This window comes from Oenanthe melanoleuca, chromosome 3, assembly GCF_029582105.1.
Source record: "Oenanthe melanoleuca isolate GR-GAL-2019-014 chromosome 3, OMel1.0, whole genome shotgun sequence".
NCBI classification, from domain to species: Eukaryota; Metazoa; Chordata; class Aves; order Passeriformes; family Muscicapidae; genus Oenanthe; species Oenanthe melanoleuca.
The window spans coordinates 89538233-89559240 of record NC_079336.1 but is presented as its reverse complement, the minus strand read 5'-3'; the positions used below and the strand labels follow the sequence as shown (position 1 = coordinate 89559240).

At 40.1% G+C, this 21008-nt stretch overlaps 1 protein-coding gene across 1 annotated transcript in view; it reads left to right on the top strand.

Moving 5' to 3' along the window:
- The first annotated feature begins 5205 nt into the window (after nucleotides 1-5205).
- USH2A (usherin) overlaps nucleotides 5206-21008 on the top strand; it is a 365445-nt gene continuing 349642 nt past the window's right edge. Inside the window, exons 1-3 of the mRNA XM_056487445.1 lie at nucleotides 5206-6479; nucleotides 6968-7647; nucleotides 12818-12983. Coding sequence (XP_056343420.1) covers nucleotides 7163-7647; nucleotides 12818-12983 — 651 coding nt within the window. The 5' untranslated portion in view covers nucleotides 5206-6479; nucleotides 6968-7162. The remainder of the gene's footprint in view (nucleotides 6480-6967; nucleotides 7648-12817; nucleotides 12984-21008) is intronic.

Below are 21008 nucleotides of genomic sequence, written 5' to 3'. Positions count from 1 at the left end.
AAAGATGTAAATCTGTAATTCCTTGCTGCAACTATTAGTGTGTGTTTTCACATTGATAATTCTATTTATATTTTAGTTGATCATATAGAAAATATTTATAAAGTTCAGGCCCTACTATTAATTACTGATTGCTCTCTAACATTTCACAGGACTGGTCCGTTGGAGCATTTGGCCATCCTATAATACTTCCAATTTTTGGCTTTTAATAGTAGACCTCTTTGTTCATGGCTGAAACTAGATTTACTGCTAAGTTAAGCAGTTTCTTGAACTTTAGAAAAAAAGGTTGGTTTTGACATTTGACAGTTAAACTCAGAAATTTTACTGCACTTGATAATTCTTTGGCAGTTTGTTCCTTTCTGCACATCATGGTGCTTCACTAAATTCAGCATCAATCTTCTTAATCTGTAGATGAGGAAACTAAGATACAGACATGCAGTTACTAATTTCTTAGCTCTGATTAGAACTTGGATTTTCTGACTGCTTTGTTTCTTCTTTGAATAGCTTCCCTTAACCTAGCATCTGAGTTTTATTGTTTCGTTGTTTTTTGCTTTTTTTTTAAACTAGCCTATACTTATCCTACAATTCTAGAAAAATATGAAATCCCACAACAGTGCATGGCAATGCTCCTAAGAATTTATGGTATAGGTTAAGGTGCACAAAAATATCTTAATGCAAAAATGTGCATGCAGATACAGGAGATGGACTTGTTAAAGATAACTGGGAACAATGAACACCTGAAAGTTAGGGTGGTGAATAAAGTTAATGTGTTTCACAGGGAGAAGTTTAACCTCAACTCAGTGGTTCTGAGGAGACCTCTGTCTCTTTGAATGTAGCACAGTTTTTAAATTATTCTTGAAAGGAGAAGGGGCCAGGAGCAGAGAAATCACTACTTTAAACATATGAGGTTTCTACAGGCACTACACCCCTCTGAAAGACAGCACATAATTCAGCAGGGGTACCTTTGGAGGGAAACAGTAGGGATGGTGCAGTTCTTGCCCTGTATCCATCTGAAGTTGAGAGGAGCTGAATTCAGTTGCATGATGTTCCCCAGGCAGCCATATCCTTCCAGGGATGAAGGAATAAATGGGTGCTGGTGGCTGGAAATGATTTGAAGGACTATTCCTTGAGAAGGCAATCTGCATTATATGGCACAGGGGAGCTGCAAAGGAGTGGGAGGAAGAGAAGAAAACAAGCCAATACACCACTTGCTTTCTTCTTAGTTCCTTTGGAGAGGGAAAGCAGTGGGGAGACAGCAGCAGCTCCTCTCCTGTGTTGCTGCTCATCAGGGATCTCATTGGTGAAGCAGGAAGATTTAATTCCTCCTCCTGGCATGGGAAGACTTTCAATGTGTCTTTCCTGTAGAAGACAGAAAGAGACTGTGATTCTGCTCTGGAGATGATGAAGCTCTTGGTTTATCATTCCTGGGTCTGCTAGCCCATCAGCTAAGCAAAGCACAAATGGTTCTGGAGTGTTTCCTTCAGGTCTCTCCCTCATAGCATATAGAAGAGAGAGAGCCTGTGAGAAGAAAAAGGATTTACCACAAACTTTGTAGAACTTTGGACTGAGGTAAGTTCAGGTGGGAGCTTTCAGAGGAAAGGGAAAGTGAGTAAGAAGAGACAGGGGAAAACTAAAGGTCAGAGTATTTGTGAGATGTCTGTGCTGTGAAGGAGAGAGATAAATTGAAAAGCAGAAGAAATGAGTGGGAAATAAGTATTCTGAGGGCAGAGGATGACAAAAGTTTGAGGGATCTGATGCTTGTAGAAGAGTTGGTCTGAATAGAAAGTGATCAGATCCTTACAGGAGACGTATGGAGAAGGAGCATGTCCTTGGCGATGATAAATATGACTTAATTTGCTGTAGTGATTTGCAAGAAGCAACAGGAGGAGCTCAGAAATAGATGTGAATTTAGAAGCTGAAGAAGAAAGACATAATTGCAGAGGTCTTGATAAAAAGACAGGTATTTTGAGAACTGCAAAACAGTAATTTTCAAGAAAAAACCAGAAGATGAACGTTTATAGGAGGAAATTATTATGCTCGTGTTGTATAATGCAGTCTTCAACTGAAAGCCAGACTCACTTATCTTCAGAAAATTACCTAATTGTTTGGTATTTGGACAAATATTAATTTAACTTTCTAACATGTGGAGGAAGTTTGAGGTCTTTTCTTGTTTGTTGGGGGGTTTTGTTTGGTTTTGTTTATTTTTTTGGTTTGTTTGTTTGTCGGTTTTTTTACAAAGCACAGGACACCTCTGAAAATAAGGGAAGGATCTGCAGAAGAAATGTTACCTTTGGTGAATCTGTCTGCAATGTTTCAGGTGTAAGTCTCTTCACAGAAGTTTTGGTTGCTGGCTGCTCCTGCTAGCAGCCATGAAATAGAGGAGTATAGCAGAAAGTCTAAAGAAAATGAAGAGTAGAAGACTAGAGGCAGGGATTTGATTGAGACTCTGGAGAAAGGTGTTGATGATGAAAACAGAGAACTGATCAACTGGGTACAGATAACCTAACCGCTCAAGAGGGTTGAAGGACAGAGGATAGATTGAAGAAAGAGGTTTGTTTTTGTTTGCTTTTTAATTTTTTTTTTTTAAGAATGGGCTAATAAAAAGAAATTGTTTCTTGGACATGTCCTATGCTGGTAACTGCCAGGAAAGCATATGATGGCTTGGGCTGTGAGGAGGTGTGGAGGAAATAGCAGGTGCTGTGAGGGGAGAAAATGTCAGTTACCAGAGCCCAAGTGCTCCAGCTGTATAGGATGATCTTTTCTGCTTGGACAGGCCATTATTACAGCTATGATGGTCATTGAAGACAAATGTAAAGAAGTCCTTGCAGAGGTTTCCTTTCTCTGGATTTACCACGTGGAGATGCACACTGTGGCACTGTATTTTCATGTGAAGGAAGCCTGCAAAGCTCATTGCCTAAAAGAGTCTTTTGTTTCTGCCTTTCTAGTAACAAAGAAAGTTTTGGGTGCTAAAATAAGTGGTGTGATGTACTGTACTTCTAAAGCTGTTAAAAGGCTCTTAACAGCTCTATAAAATACTTGCCGCCTCCTCCTGTGCTTTCAGAAAATTTTACTCCAATATTTATTTCACTGGCTTATACAGAATTTCCTCCCCTTTAAAATGTAAGTTGTTAATTATTTCTGGGTTGTCATGATCAACTCCCTTCCAGCTATTAAAATGTACTTGCATTGTAGTTTTATTATTGCTTGCAAAATATTGGGAAAAAATAATTTTGCTAGACAGTTGAATTTGAACTATACATATTGACTCAGCAATGCAAACGGATCTTTTATGTTAATTTCCAGCAAATATTCAAATGGTGGAGTTTTACGGGAAAAAGCACTCATAAAAGCAAGTCTTTATGAATATTCAAGTGAATATTCAAGTGAATCTTGAATGGTACACTTGAGCCTAATCTTTGAAAGTCATGCTGTGTGGGCTAGTTTACATAGGTCACTTCCGACTACAGGAAAAATTGCAGCATTCAGCTAGTCAGCACTGCACAAATTTGAGCTAATATTGGTTTTTTACAAAAGCAAGCTTACAATACACTGCAAAAATCTGCATTTTCTCAGAACTCTTTAAGAACAGAAGACAAGGCAAAACTGATGAACAAATTAGGTGTCAAGACTTTTCCCATCACTAATGAAAATATTGTGAAGGTGCAGAACCACCCATGGTGTTTTAGAAGAGAAATGGAATACTTGAAATTCTACCTCAGTCATCCCAAGAATTATGATTCCAGGAAATAATTTAAAATTTTAAACTCTCATTTTAGTGTGTAAGTATAAAACCCACATGCAATTTTGCACTGTTTGTGCACGCTAGCTTTGTACAATTGTAGCTTTGATGCATTCCCTTCATACTCTTATTTTTTCATCCTACCAGAGGATCATTGTTACAAAGTTAAACACATTCAAATTTGGCAATGGTCATGTTAAGCTTGCCTCTTATGGAAATGTAATTAGCCCCTGTGGTTTTACCATCTTCAATAAGATATTCCACTGAGCATGTGCAAATAGGTAAGTTTGAGGCCTTTTATTTGATTTTAGGAAGATGACTTCTCATATGAAAGCTTGCTTCAGAGCACTCAAACTTTAGACACATGGTCTTTGAATTTTGTAGTCAAGGCACAGCTGCTGTATAACACACCAGGCTTTATGGTTTCTTTTCCTCAGCAACCTGCCCTGACCTCCTAGAGCCTCTGTGTGTCCTGAGACTCTCTGCTATGCATGGGTTAAGGAAAACAAGTGCTATGGAAAGGGGTTTTTTTTTGGATTATGCTATCTGCCATGGATAGGGTGCTGAATCATTAGGATCAGGAGGCCAGTTATGCCACAACTTTCTGGTGCAGGTCAGATTCTCCAATGACACTGGGGTTGCTTAAGGCACCCCAGGGGCTAATGAAGGCTTTTTTCCTGATGAAATGAACAGTTGTAACTAAAAGCTTGAAACACGCAAATGACGTCACTTTCCTTGTTCCACAATCCTAATTCTGTTAAATGGGTATAATGTATTCTTCATGGGAATTCATTGCAGAATTATATATATATATTTTTTTTTTTTTTTGATTGCCTGGTGGGATTCCCTGTTTTCGTAAATGAATGTTAAACAGCTTTCGAAACACTCCTGTGAATAGGGTCTGCATTTCCTCTCATATCAAAGTACATACTCATACCTGTATTCCTCTCAAAATCACTCTCAGGTTTTTTTTTTGCTTGTGGTACAGTTTACATTGCTTGCCCGTTCTTGGTTGCAGAGGCCTCTCATCATTTAACCTTCTGCAGGTATTTTATTGATTACACTCCTGATGAACAACAATGTAGTGATCTTTGGCCTGGGTAATTGTTGGTCTGCAATGTGGTTTTGCAAGGTTTGTGCTGCTGTCTTGTGTATTTGGATGAAATATGCAAAGGGAAAAATTGTCATTTCTGCTTGTTATTTTGGGGAATAGAAGGTGCAGTATGAGTCAAGGCCACTTCCCCAAACTGAGCACTATTGAAAGATGCTATAGTATGTCTGGGAGGTGGTGAAGCTGTCAAGTATTGGCAGAATATAATACAAAGTGCATTTTGTGGTGAATGTATCCTGACTTTCCTTTCAGACGTCTGTTAAACCTGCAAGGATTCTTGGAGCAAGCCTGCTGGCTGCTAGAAATGGATGGGAGCAAGCAAAACTTTATTTTATTTATCTATTTATTTATTAATATTTCACAAATGCCAAGAAATACACACAAGCCAGTCTGATGCTTTTGACCACTTGGTAAGCTGCTACCTTTCTTGGGTTCCATGCTCATAGCTGTTCCCATTCTTTGATGTCCTGAGATGGTAGTTAACATCTAGGATTTTATTACCATATTTTCTGTCCTCTCTCCCGTGTGTAAGACCTGGTTTGTTCTGGATGTGCAAAAGCTCTGGCCATCACACTGTCGATGGCACTGTGGTAGCACATGGTCTGACTGTGTTTATCCAGAAATGCTTGATAGGCTGAGTTCTTGCATTGTGCCTCAGACAAATGTTTTCCCCCCAGCACTTCTGTGGTAAACAAAGTTCTTTACATTTGAATACTTTAGGGCATGTAACGGTGACAACAGAGCTACGATGCTGAATGACTACCAGAACATGAAAACACTGCAAAATGACTGATAACACTTCAGCAGGAATTACTATTTATCTTTTATGACCTTAGGAAAAAGATCTGTATTAAAGCAGAGATGTTCCAGGACTGGTCAAGGAGCTTGTTTGATATGGGATGAAGGGCTTGTTAAAATGCATTAAGAGTTATGACAGAGGATGATTTCTTAGCAGTTGTAGATGTTGCCAAAGAATTTAGTCACTATGCAGCCAGTAAAAGTCCAAATATGCTAAGGTGACAAGTTACTGGAGGCAACAGCAGCAAAATCGTAGAGAAAGACACCAGCCAGGTTGCAGCTCACGCAACTTCCTTAATAAAGATAAAATTTATGAATGCTCCCTATATCCTCGGGGGATGTATTAATCGGTGCTTCTCAGTCCAGAAAGACAGGTAAACATCCCGCTGTAGATCAGGCTCCGCTCACCGGCGACATCTTCGCAACTCGCTTGAGGCCCGCTGCGCCGAGCGCGGCCAAAGGCAGAAACAAGAGGCGGAAAAACCTCGCCCGGGGATAAAACCGCTCCTGGGGATGTTCCTTGGCCGCACAGCTTGGCTGCAGGAGCGAGCCCGGCGCGGCAGGTGCCGTGAGGCGAAGCGTGTGCCGCTTTAACGCGGCGGCGGGCCCGGGCCGGGGGCGGGGAAGGCCGCGCGTTGCCGAGCGACGGCGGCGTCGCCGCGGGGAGCGCCGGGCTCCGCTGGCCCCGCCGGCTGCGCGCCGCTCCCTCAGCCCTGCTTCCACCGCTGCCCCGGCCCGCCGCTCGCTGCTAGAAAAAGCTCCTCCGCACGGGACAGATGGGGGACGTGGTTTTAATCAGCTTTGCCGAGCGCTGAGAGGAGCAGCCGGCGTGAGGTGGGCGGCGGGGGAAGGCGCGAGGGGACGGTAGGAACAGCGCTCCCGGCTGCCCGGGGAGCGGGGTGTCCCTCGGGAATAGCGCGGTGGGGATGGCGGTGCCAGGGAGCGCCGGGGGGCTGCAGGAGTGAGGACCGACCAACTTGCCCGGGACGCTCAGCAGAGACTTTGCGAGGCCCGAGTTGCGTGGCCCGGCTGGCTGCGTGTCCCGTATTCCTTCGTGTGACACGCAAAGCCAGGTGACGCGACTGATCCGGGATAAACTCCGCTCGGCCATCAGCCTGCGCGCCCTCGAACCGGCTTAATCCCACGGCCTGGGCTCGGAAGTGTCTCTGCCCTGGCCGGCACGGGTGTGCAGGTGGGCCTGCTGGCTGGAATCTGGGCCAAGAATTCAAACCCTTGAAATCCCCCCTAGCCGGGCATCACCTCTGTCGGTGCAAAAGAGCAGGTTCCTCCTACGGACTGTGTCTGTTTCCTGTGGTTTGCAGGTCCCGGCTGTCACCCACGTGCGTTTCGCTGGTCTGAAGACGTAGATGTCCCTTGCGACTGAGCCCTTGCATGGGTGTCTTGAGGATGAAACGCTACATAAACTCTTAAAGCACAGCACCTGAGGACATTGCTGCCGACATGGACATCATTATTTATTTACGTTTGCTTTAATCAGGAGGAGCTTTTTTGTAAACATGAATTGCCGGGCTCTTTCCTTGAGATGTCGTTTCTTGTTTCATGCTATTGAAACATTAATCTTAACTTATTATGACTTCTTTGTGTTGGTCAGCTCTCAGGGACATTTCCCTAGGCTTGAAAATGTGGGAGCTTTCAAGAATGTGTCAATCGTGCCAACTCAAGCCACTTGTGGGCTGCCAGACCGAAGTACTTTTTGTCATAGCTCAGTAGCTGTTCAAAGTATTATATCCTGCACTCAGAGGTTTTGTGTTCAGGAATGTCCATATAGGTCGTCACCTTCGTCCTACAAAACACTTCTTTCAGAAGGCCTTGGTACCTGTATCACAGAGGACAAGAGGGACTTGCATCCAGGGTCTTCCAGAAACGCTTCCAGTTTTATTTTTCATAATCACAAGGATTGCTTCTCTACTCCCCGTCCTCCAAGGCTTGGAGCTTCATTTACATTAACTGTATGGTTGAAACCTGAGCAAGAAGGTGTAATGTAAGTAGTATTGAAGGTGTTTACTTTCCTGGTGCTCTTAAAAAAATTGATTGTTGTAGTCATGGTCATTATTAGCAAGCTCTTTAAACTTTTAAAAGATGTGGTGGGAAACTGTGACGTTTATAGACCCGTATTTAGGTTGGGGTCTTCCCAGATGTCAAGACAAGAGGCTCCAGTTTCAGTGGCATTGACTCAGATGATAGTCCAATGGCTTTCAGTGTTTGGAACTATTCCTACATAATGTGCATGCCTTTTCTCAAAAAGAGAAATTTGTGTTTCCAATTCACGTTCCTTCTAAAAGCTGCTGGAAAATCATGTTGTCACAAGGTTCTGCTGTTGCTGCTTTCATGATGGAAAAAAATAATTATCTAAGATGTTAGGACTTCTCCAACACAAGTTTGTCTTAAAAAGAAACAAGAAAAAACACCAAAATGTATATTTTGGGCATACAGAAGAGAGGTCATAGTGTTCCTAGAAGATCTGGGGAATGTTGCCTGATTGGCTGACTGTGTTGCTGCTTTAACAAAGTATTCCACTGTTTAAACTGCTAGTGAAATTTCACTAGGTGCTCATGAAATGAGCATGTTCCCTCTCCTATTTGCCTACATGTTCCATTTTCAGGAAATACTGCTGTTAGGAGTGACCTTTCAGCTTGACTGGGCCTTACTATAATGAAAAACCTGCTTTTTGAAAAACGCATCCCAAATCCTGAAAAAATAGGTCTGTCATCTGTCACAAAATGCAGAGCCTCCTACTCTTTCTTACCTTTGTTGTGCAGATCTTTTTAAAATAAAGCACACAAAGAGTTTGTTCCTTCGGACTACATGCCACAAATGGTTTTATACTTGTGTTCATAACTTATTCTTAGAATGCAGCTAATGACATGCTTTGTTGAGGCATTCTTGATACTTATTTTGCATCCTGATGTGAAATAGTCACTTGTCTCAGGGTAGCAAAACCATCAGAAAAAACCAGAAATATTTAAAATCTTAATGTAAAAATGTAGTATGTTTTATGCAGCGATAACTACCTTAAAAAACTTGACTGTAGAATTTGTGGTTATGGAGTGGAAATAAATGATATCTGCAGAGAAAAAGGGACTTTTGAGTTGAAGTTAAATTTTTTCAGCTGGTATGTGTAAAGGCATCTTTGGAATTTTGGCCCCTCTGGTTTTCTATATAATGGTTGAATCTTGAATGCCAGGGTGTCCATCTCTGGTGTGTTCCCATGCCATGAAGTCCTGTCCACACACACGTGAGCTCATCAGAGTCTCCTTCAGCAGAGCACATACCTAACTTGAAGCAGAAGCATCCTGCTAATTTCCAAGCAAGCTGTTGCAGCGATGTATTGAGTGAGATATGTGGAAGTCTTTTGTCAATGGGATAGGCTTTGATGCATGGAGCCTAAACCAATGAAATGTTATGTCCTTAGTTTCAAATGATTAAGTGCTGTGAAGAAACCAGACTCTACTGATGACTGATAAGCCATGGACTAGTGTAAAAGATTAGCTTCCAATTGCTGCTGTGTTAATAACTACACAGTGTACATATTCCTGTTCAGCGGGTTTTATAGACCACTTTAAAATTTAAATGTTTTTATTCAATTTTGTAATAGATCACTTCATTCTTATGCTTTGTGTGATTTGCTGCTATTCAGCATATAGGAAAGACAATGGTAAAGCCCAGTCCTGAAAACTGAAGATGGACAGCAGCTACTCCAGTGGTCAAGATGATATGACACTGTCCAGGTGCTTTTGTTTCACTGGCACAGAAAGAACTGTGTCGATTTTTCTTTTTTTCGTGAAAGGAAGAGCTGTTGCACATGAATTGCCATTGAAGCTTTACTCAGAAGGCATTTTACAAAAGAGAAATAATTTACTAGCAGACTAAGATGCTTTCCCATTTATTGTATTGGCTTAGTGAGTCCTTCAGGTTGGCACATGAAGTTGGACTTACTGGATGTCTACATTTTGCAGTCCCTGATGGGGAATTGTCTCTCTTATGTGTCATTTGTGAGACCTTTTAAACCCCATTGTCACAGCAGAGGAGCTTCACAGTACTGGGATGCGTCCTAGCAAAGTCTTTGTGTTTCCACTAAAGCATTAGGAAGATCAGCCAGAACGAGCTCCTCATTTTGCAAGTGGAATGATTGAAAGTTTAACAAGGTTGTTTTCTTCACTACCAAAGTGCTCTTACATCAAGTACACCAGACCCCTGTGTTTTGGAGATGGCATACTAATGTGGTTTTGTGTTGAATTTTATGTGGTCTTCCTGTGAGAGGGTGCATTTAGGAAAGAAGTTAGGAGTGTTGCTGCACAGTATCCCATTACATACTGTGACATTCTGATAGGCACATACCCATGTAAGAGAATAGCAGGATTTTTAATAGAAGTTACTGAGCTAGCTGAAATGAGAAAGTGATGTGAGGATCCAAGTCTGAAGGCCCTTTGAAGATTGCACATAAGCAGAGACACCAGAAATTTTCTTCATGAGTTTCATATACGAAGTTTTCTTATGTGAATCTGGGAGACAATACACTTTGACATAGAGACAAGAATCTGGTCATGTTACGGATTTATGTGAAGCCTTGATGTTCTTCCAAGATGTTTAGTAGAGATATTTGTAGGCATGCTTTTAAGTCACTGCATATTGGAAATACTGAAGAAAAGCAAGAATGAGAAAGCACTGACATTTGTACTCCAGTCTTTAAATTTTCTTTTCCTTTAGGCAGAGTTCTTGCCCCTGAGTTTCATTCTTGCCTCATGCTTCTCTCTTGCTGCATGAGTAGTTGTTAGTTAAAAGAAATGCCTTCAGTAAGCCTATAGCCTGTATGTAAGCATTAGCACAATATAGGGATCTGTATATGATGACAGCCCTTCACAATGTAATCGGAGAAGAATATGGGTACAAGCCTTGCATATGTGAGCAATCATTACAGGCAGCTTATACCCATGTAGTGTGAACTGGAGCAAGTTCAGATGCCCAGAAGATGTTGGTGGTGGCAAGAAGTGAGCTGAGACCATTTTACAAACAAAAGGATTAGCGGGAATGGTCTGATTGTGAAGTGGGTAGCACATGGATTTTTTTAAACTTTATTTATCTAAGGGACTAAAATCATATGGTATTACTTATTATTCATTCAGATGTTTTATATAAGGAATTAGATTATATGGGGTATATGCCTTAAGATGCCATGCATCTGATTTTGAAACAGTGCAGATGTTCCCTTTGCTGCAGTTAATGCCTGGGCAGCACCAGCGCAGCCACATTAGATTCTCTAGAGTATTTTTCTCTTTGAAAGCTGACCGAGTGGATTTGTGTTATTGGCTTTTTTTCCCTCCAACCCCACCACTGGGATCTATGTAGTCAGGTATTGGCTCTGTGGGACTGCAGGTTACCAGAAGTCAAAGACTTCACAAAGAATAGTGGCTTCTCTCTGTAATCATGGCTGGAATGGAAAATCAAGCTCCGAGTCAGAAGTAATGCCTCTTCCTGTTTCACCTATGTTAGAACTAGTTTGGATTTTTTCCTTTTTCTTTTTCCTTCCCTCTCTTCTCTTTTCCCTCTTGATTTTCCTCTTTTACTAGTAAGTCACAATTCACATTTGTTCTTTCCAGTTTTCAAAGTGATGTACATCAAGGTCGCTTCCCTTCTTAAAGTCATGACACCTTTGGGGATAAAAACAATGTGGGGATATTTGTTTTAGATAAGTAAAATAAACAAAACCCTGGATTATCCAATTATTGTTTATCCAGGAACTGGGTAAATCCAGTTCCTAAATATTTTGCTACTTAGCTGAGCCTTCCTTCACATTTATTATCTAACAAAACTAGCATGTTTACAAGCAAACAAAATATTGAAAGGACCAGTGGACAATTTATTAAGAAATGTGGTTTTAGTAAGGTTGGGAAAACAGAGCTCTTCATTTTGCAAGGTGTTTCATTGACAACATTTCTGCAGGCTGGAATAGTAACAGTAGGAATTAATTTTTCTCTTGGATTTAAAAGTGAATTAGTGAATAATGGCTATATCAAAGAACAGTCTTTTTGATAGTTTTCTTCTATCTAAATGCAGAATAGATGAAGACACATCAGTAGATAGGGGTTTTCTGTTTTTTTGGTTTTTTTTTTAATCTCTGAAATATATGTAAGTAAATACTAATCTCATACAAATCTCATATGCTTCCCTCTTGTAACTTAGTGCACTAATTTAGTCTGGTGTAACTTTTAAAATATTTGACTTTCCATGGGTCAATACATTGAAAACTGTATTTCTCAAGCAGCTCAAATGGGAAGGATAGAACTTTATCATTTTTTATTGTATTTGAGTGTCTTAATAAAATACATAGTTGTTACACAAGTGTATGGAGCCCGTGCTTTCTCAGGACTCTTGACATCGTGGTGATTGGATTGGCAAAAACATTTCAGCAAATTGAAATGCAAAATAGTTTTTTATGGATGGTATTCTCTGTACTTCATATGACATTGTTGCATTTGCTATTGATGTGACTTCTTTGTGGGGAAAAAAATTCCTAATAAGTGTCTGGATAGCCTTCTTGCCTTGCTCTAGTTTTTTGGGTTGAAGAAAGGCACTGCAAAGAGGAGAGTGTAGGGTAAGCTGGTGTTAGGGCTGCCTTACCTGCACAGATTGGATGGAAAGATGGAAGACTTAGTACCAAAGCATGCAATTTGTACTGCTTTTTGTGGTTATATTGCATTTGCCTTGACAAAGGAAAATTAAAGTGCCTCCACAGGATGTACTAAGTTGCACAGCTTTGAAACAAAAGTGTGGCAGAGATCTGCTCAGTCACTGTGGTTTCTGTCATGGAACCTTCAAGAGAGGAGGAAAACTGAACCTGTCTTCCACCCCCAAATGAGCTGGGGTTGCAAGCACTCAATAAATAAAGCAAAACACAAAAAAACCCCAACCAAAACCCCCAAACAATCAAAAAACCTCACAGATCAAGACAGAAAATATCTTTGCTGAAGTTCTTTTACACTTGGTACATCCTGTGACTTTCACTGTCACAGAACATCTTCTCAAGAGCTGTACTTTTAATGTTTATTTTAATACATTCTGGTTAGCGTCACTTTACAGGATAGCACCTTGGCAAGAATGTGTATATGTGTGTGCCTCTGACCTTATGTTGTTTTTCTTGGTTATTTCCAAAGGTGTGTGATAGAAAAGGCTATTGATGGGAAGACTGTGTTCAAACTCACAATCTCTGAGAAAGAGACCATGTTTTATTATCGCACAGTAAATGGTTTGCAGCCACCAATAAAAGTAATGACACTGGGGAGAATTCTTGTGAAGAAATGGATTCATCTTACTGTGCAGGTGAGTAAAATAAAAACCATTTAATATTTGTTGAAATACAACATTTGTGTGAGAGTGGTATAACTGTATAAATATAAAAGTATAAATTAGGGGTTGTAGGTGATAATTCTTGAGTCTTGTGGATAAGAATCTTAATTTTAACTTTAACTTTTAATTTTAGGCAGTTGATAGTTTAGCACTGGAAAGAAATGCTGTGTCCATTCTTCTGAATAAGCAGACTATACAAAACTGAAAATTCTTAGCTTTAAAAACATGAGTATGTGAGGTGAAGAAAAGCATATGCTAATATCTCAGATACTTATATCTAACATTACCAGTTAGTCTTGGGTCTCAGATTATTTCTGATAGAAGGGAATGCCATGCTCATTTGTACATGCAAATGTACTTACCTTATGGAGTTGTGTTCCATTTAATTTTAAATACACTGCACATAAGTAAATGTGTGAGTTTGTGCAGGATCAGTCAAGCTAGTAAGTTGGAGCTATTACCTCTTATTTTAAGAATATGATTCAGAATTGTTACAGCACAGTCCCTGTGTTCTAAAAGTCTTCTGTTGACATAACTTTTTAATAAGTGTACAAATATCCACTGAGGATAAAGCAAAATTGAGTTTGTTAAAATTTAAACTGTATGTACAAAAATCAGTAAACAAACACAGAAGAAATTAAAATTCATTTATTTCCATGTCTTGTAATTCCCAACAGACACCCTAGTAAATTCTATTTGTGAGCCAAGTTCAACTAATAATTATAAAACACAATTATCAGGTATTGAAATGTTTATCTTTTCCTTTCTTCATTTGCTTTATCCCTTCTATTAAATTTCATTTGGTCTACAGCACAATCAAGAATAGTTTTGTTGCTTTCTTGAAACTTGCTAAAAGGTATTGACTGTGATTGGGATTTTCAGTGCTGATCTTGTCACTTGTAAGAAGTATCTAAGCTGACGTCTTGATTTTTTTGCAGTTTTCTTTTTTCTAGGATAACAGCATGGTAGTGTGAATAAGATTTTGGCTGTTGGATTAAAAGAGTGACCTTAAGGTAGAACTAATGAACTTTACACTTCAAGGACTCCAAGGGTGCTATATTACTGCTGTTGCTGTCAGCTGCATTTTGTACCTCAGAAACTGCTAAAGCCTGGCATAGCCAAGTGAAAGTGAAAGAGCTGGTTAAATATACACATCTTGAACTGCATTACAAAGGAATGTGAAGCACCCTGTGGAATTTGGTTCTTTGTTTCTCTGTAGAAAGTTGTTCAGTTCATAACAGGAGTAAAGAAATACAGCTTCTAGACCCTTAAAGAAACTGCAGGCTTAATGCCTTTTTGAAGTTTCTGAGCTCAGGATAGAACCTTCCTGTGCTTGGTGCTTGTCATGGTGTGACTTGGGTTTGCCAACCTTAATATATTTAATTTCTTTTAGAGACTGGACCCAGGAGTAGAGACAAGGCAGGCTCAAAACTTTAAAAGGTACAAGAAAAAGTTTATTAATGACACAAAAAAATTCAGAATAAGATTCCTAGCTTGTTCCCTCCTCCCCTTCATTCCACATTTCTTACCAACAAACATACAGAGAACACTTCAGTCAGTTATACATCCAAATAATCAGTTCAGTTCACTTAAGAGAGAAAAGTCCTTTTTTTTAGTTATGGCTTAGGGGGTGTCTTCACCTTCACAATCTACATCCGCCCGGGAAAATATTGCAGATTATGACTCTCCTCCCATTTTTTATAGTCCTTCCAGACCTGTGCAATGGGTTATGATGCACACATGGGATATTACTTTTAAAGGCAGGCTGCTGAAAAACAAAATTCTTTTCATCTCCTTCACTATCAAATGTCTCTGTTCATATTCCAGTCCCAAAACAGAGAGCTCCATTTCCCTGAGGCAAAAAGTCTTCTTCTCAAGCATCCAAACCTCCCCAAGTATATTTCACAGTTTAAAGGAATTTTAGTGAAGTCACAGTCCCCTTAGCCCACGAAAAAGTTTTTTCAGCTACCTATCAGTTGCATATTTTCAATCTCTTCCCATCAGGAACTTTATCTTCATTCTGCTGACTTCTGTAGTCTCCATGCTTTCATTTTTTCTCATTCAGGAGAGCTCAGGAGATAGAGGATCTTATCCAGGCATAAAGAAGTTAAAATTGTATCCAGATCGTGAAGAAACAACATGGGCATCTGGAGGCCTCTTCTCTCAGAACCAGGAGGGGAGGGGGAAAGGGAGAGCCTTTGGTGGCTCCCCGATCCCCCCTCGCTGGGCCATGCCATGTGGAGAGTCAAGCCCAGGCCGTGTGGAGCTGCCCAGAGCTATGTGGTCAGGGAGGGGGAGCCAGGGGGCCGGGACCATGCGGCCGGGCCGGGCCCCCCACCAAGCTGGGGCCGGGGTCCCAAGCTGGGTCCCCGCAGAGCCGGGGTGCCGAGCTGGGCCCCAGGCCGAGCCCGGAGCCGGGCCGGAGCCCCCAGCCAGGGACCCCCACCCCTCCCGAGGCCGGAAGCCGAAAGAAAGCGGTCAACTTAATCCACTGTGATTTGTGAAAGTGAAACAGCCTCTAATTGGTTTCCCGAGCTGTCCATCACCAAGCCAGCTCTCCAATTGGTGGCAGCAGCTCACAGGGGAGGCTGCCAGAGACGGGAGAGCCCCTCCCACTCCCCAGCCTCATGGAGCCTGCCCTGAGGTGAATCCACCTCTCCCCCCAAGCACATGAAACTAGCACATTGCTATTGTAGGATGCAATTTCCCATTAAAGATGATCGTGGCTGCAGCCTGATCCATTTAGCCCTGGGCCTGGCTATCAAACTTTAATCAAAGATTGGTTTGTTTATTTGTTTATTTGTTTTTAGCAGGGTGCCAAAAGCATGATTTTTTCCATAAATGGACAATGACAACAAGAGCAAGACCATACAAAAAGATGCAAAAGTAACTTCCATCTGGAAGTGTCTGTGTCTCATACACCCAGATGCTAGGCAACAGACACTATGACAGTGGAGTGTGAAGTATTGGTTACAGATGTGAAACTGAATTTAGTGAGAGAAAAAATATGGTGGAATGGCAGATATGTTTGGAATTCAGGTGTAAGAGCATATGCCTATTCAGGAATGATAAAAATGAAAGCTAAATGGTAGAATAGCACCAAATAGTAATTAAATGATAAGAGGGAAAGAAAGAAGAAAGGATAGCACAGACTGAAAATAATTTCTTTGGAATAAAATAATTCTAGGGGAAGAGAAGGGTAGTAAATTAATTCTAGGAATTTAAATACTTGGGTTTGTATTTAGATGTGTAATTTGTTAGAGGGAACTACTAGTAAGAACTGTGCCGTTGCAGAGACTTATTTTCCAGTTTATAGCTGGGAAATTTAAGTTCTACTAACAAGAGCAGGGCCCAAACATTTCTTCTGTGTGTTCTGCATGAAGGGTTTCTTCATCGAATAGTTGCTGAAGCAGAAAGTCTGGGTATACCAGCTTTGTTAAGTGATGAGGGCATTATCAGAAGTGTAGGTCTCAAGAATAATGTCGAGCATTCATAACTAGAGTCAGAAGAAATAGAAGAGTGAACAGTTCTTTGGTTTTCTAAGTACACTTTTGGATTTCAAAGAGAACAAACACATTTTAATGAAACAAGGTAAACCTTGGAGTCTGGAGATTGAATGGAAAAAAACAAACCTGGAGGTTTTTAAAAATTAATATAATAGAATTAAGAGAAATTTCTGCCCTTAAAGGAAAAAAATATGCATATGAACTGCCCAGGCTTATTTGTGTGAATAAGTACGCCTGCAGTTAGAGAGGGCAGACTGTGTGAGCACTGTGTGAGTAGAGTGTGTGAGCCCTGGGGAATGGGGAAGCAGATTCACAAAGAATGCTGTGTAGGATAGAAATAAAACTAGCAAGTGGTTGATATGAATTAGACTGTCAAATGGTAAAAAATCCTTTCAATTTTTTTTTGTGTAAGAAGGCAAGACTTGAGTACAGTGAAAGTGTGCTTGAGATTAAGGATGATTTAAGTAAGGTCCCCAGAATAAATAAATACCTTGGTTCTGTTTTCAGGAGTCACAGAGCAAAACCAATCAGGGTAACAGCAATTAATGTATGGAAACAAAAGTGATCATGAAGAGTGGAAATGTGAATTTGCAAGCTTATTGTGTACATGCTGTCAGATGATCTTGGTCCAAAAATTTTGGAAGAACTGGCACGTAAAATCCTTTGACGAAGAGATATTCTATTCAGAGCTACCAGTTAGAGATGGAGTTATAATGCTTCTATTTAGGAAAGGTGTCATGCCAGCCAGCAGCCAAGCACCTGGACCCTCCTCACCCCAGCCAGTGGAACAGGGAAGACAACAGAAATAGCAAAAGTGAGAAAAACTCATCAAGGAAAGGGACTGGCAGGGGAGCAAAGGATGTAAAGTCAGTCACTCACCACAGACCACTGCCCAGCAGCAGGCCGCCTTGGAAGTAGAGCTCCTATCTCCTCTCATTTCTCCTCCTACCCTAGTTTTTATTGCTGAGCATGAGGCTATAGAGTAAGGAATATCTTTTTGTCGCAGCTATCTCCCTTCTCAGTTTCTTGGTCCAGCCCTGGCCTACTGCTGAGGTGGAATGAGGAGTTCAACCGGGAAAAGAGAAGGTCAAGACACTGGGCAAGCTCTCTTCAGCAATAGCTAAAATACTAATGTGCTATCAATGCTATTTTAGCTCCAGATTTGAAACACAGCACCCTACAGGATGTAGTGAAAAATTTTACCTCTACCCCAGCCAAAGCACGTGCCAAGAGGGAGGAAAAAGGATCTTGGCAATGCAGACTTATGTCTTGATGCAGTGGTGTATGAGGATTTAGAAAAGATTTTTGAAGAAATAGATAAAGATGTGGAGCTAAATGAAAAAGGGGATAAAATGCAGTGTGGATTTCCTATAGATAGCTCATCACTATCTAACCTCTTACCTTTTTTTTGATGAGAAAGCTGATTTTCAGGCAAAGTAAATGTGTCAGATTTCCTCTGTCTGGAGTTGAGTTTAGCATTGATGTGACACCTATGAGAAGTTGTAGGGTCAAAGGGAATGCTTATGGGAAGGGTTGCAATAGATACTGCTCAAAGGAACTTGCTTATCATCCTGGGGAGCAGGCAGGCTCAAAGCCAATTGAATTATTTGAGAATTAGTCTTTGGACCTGTCCTGTGTTTTATTTTTGTTAATGATCTTGGCAGAAATATTATAAGTGTGCCTATCATAGCAGCTGGTAACAGACATAATCAGAAAGGGGAACTGTAAGATGTTGTACAGGAAGAATGGCATGACCGAAAAGACTAGGGGAATTGGCATGAAATTAAATTGCTATTACAAAATGCAAAGTAGTGAACTTGAAACTCCTCTACAAATTTTTCTACTGTTCTAGTTGTTTTCAGTTAGTGAGGGTCAAGTCTTTCAGGCTTCTGAAAGTTTTAAGGTCCTTCTGTGTGTTTGATCTTGATTTAATGGTATTTTTCACTGTATGTTTTTAGGTATATATTAGCAAAAACTCTGAAGGTACACACTGGAGTAAAAGAGGTATAGCCTTAACTTAAAATAATCTGATATGTGCTGAAGTGAAACTGAAGAAAAATTAGCATCTTAAAATCTTAACTTCTAAAGAAATAAAAAAGTTGAGCATAATTGAGGCCAATTGTGTACCATAATATCTCTCCAAATATCAGAAACCAATATCAGATTTATTCCAGTTATTAACAGCAGCACCATTGTGCATTTTCTTTTTCAGTTTCAGTGTTAAGAATCTTGTACTTTCCCTTTGATACTTCAGGATTTACTCACTAAGAAGAGTGGAATTTAAACATGAATTTGCAGATACAGTTGAGGCTGCTGAAACAGGAGATTCTTTGAGAACATGTCAAATTGATGTTTTTGTTTCATATTTAGTGTCTGCAATTATAAAAATAGTCTTTTTGCTAGCCTTTATTTTGCCTGATCATATCTATGTAACTCTGCCGTGTTTTGGCAGACTATAGCATATTAAAAGCTTTGGAAAGTAAGTTTAAAATCTAAATGCAGAGAGGTAACCGTGACTGAATTACTCTCCTGGGAGGAAAATGCTCTTAGAGTGCCTATTGAAATCAGCATTATCATTTCAATACATGTCAAATATGAGTCATTTCCTAGTTTAGGCAAAATTTCTTTATAAATCTTTAAATCTTCCAGTTCTTTCAAGAAAAGGTTAAAGTACTTATGATTTAATGAGACCGCTTTACATCATAACTGTTTGACTATCAGGAGAAAACTTGTCCTTTCCAATTTGTGAAATCCTTTTATTTTCTGCACAAGTTTTTGAATACTTTACAGTTTATTTTATAAGCAAAGAACCTGAGACTTAAAAGCAGGAAGGCAAACATTTATTCTATACACTCTATGTGTATGACTTACTAAATACAGGGTGTTCTAAACTGTATAGTCCCTGAGTTTAGTAAGGACATGAGAAAGTAAGAAAGCATTTTGATTTAACAAACCACTTTGATCTCCTCTTTGATGTCATTGCTTACTGTCTATTAAGAGTAATTTGTCAGGTCCAAGAAGGGACAAGGAAGGAAGTGGAGAGTTTGCATTAGTTCTGCATTTGGGAGCTTCTTGTCTGTTAATTGCAAATGTGTGTTGAAAATATTTGTAAGAATGCAGTCTATCCATATGGCTGGTGCTCTGCTCCTGCCAGACAGCAGAAATAAAACACTCTTTACAGTCTGTCATGTATTTGAGTGTGTGTTTAAAGAACTGTTCACAGACACAATGAGCATGGACTTGCTTCACCATCTATTCTGCTACTGTTGAAGGCCATTCAGGTACTGCTGCTGGACATGCAGCCTCTGTGTTCTTTGATATGAGTAAAAGTTTTTTGCTTTTTCCTGCATCCAGAGGTCCTGCTATGGTTTTTGCCTCTTCTCCTCCCGTCCTGTGGGTATTAGCATGCTGCATGTGTAAATTTGAAAGCTCTGTTGTAACATCAGCTTCTTGAGAAAACAGGAAGGGTATTTCCCAGATGATTGATTCTACTCACACTGTCTTTGAAACTACTTATTTTCTTGCCTGAGTATGAGTTTGAATATATTTGCAGATTTAAATTTGCAGTCTAACAGCTGCCTTGGAACACAAGGCAAGGAACTTCGCCTGGGCTAAGATTTTAATTTCAGAGAATGCCGAAAACACACATTTTGTCAATGCCGTCTTTATTCCATTTCTGGAAATTGCAAATTTTTTTTGGTATTTGTGCTTGCAAATACCACTGAAATCTGCCCAGACTCTGTTATATATGGTAGGAATGGAATTAAGCCTTTGTATGCCCAATGCTGAGAGGAGGTGGTGAATTAGCAGAAGCTATGCCTTATTTGTCTGGAGAGTTTCAAGATTTGAAAACCATTAGTCTTCAATTTGCTTTCAAGCAGTTTCTTTCCTTATACAAAAATAAGTTATAGCCAACTAAATTGTATTTTTAATAAAGAAAACACTCAGTTAAGAATGATTTGCTGTCTTATTTTTTTCCAGTCTCAAAACTTTAACTGTCCTGCAGGTCTCAGGTACTTTTGTGTGCCCTTGAGTTGCATGGGAAGAAACTATGAGAGTTTGGAAGTCTCTGCTTGAGCTGTTGGTATACTGCACTAAGAGGAGACTTGCTGGGTGCATCTACATTGGCATTTTTGTGTATGGGAAGAGTTCTTTTTGATCCAGGTTTGCCTTCTGTCTATTTTGAGTCTTGTTTGACTGAAGATACGATATGCTTCAGTTTGATTCATTTTTGGGGAGACCAAGCTTGAAGTGGTACAGTGGAGTATCACAATTTAGAGCACACCATTTGCAATGTAGGCAGAAGGTCCTCCAGCAAGTTGTTCTTGGCACATACAGTGTGTGAGCAGAAAACATGAAACTGATTTCAGCATCTTTGCTGGTAAAGGTGAATCACAAATACTGAGCAATTTTCCTTTCCTCTTTATACTGTGCAAGTTTTTAAGTAAATGTTTTCACAAAATTCTTTAAACTTTTTTTTGATGAGTTTAAA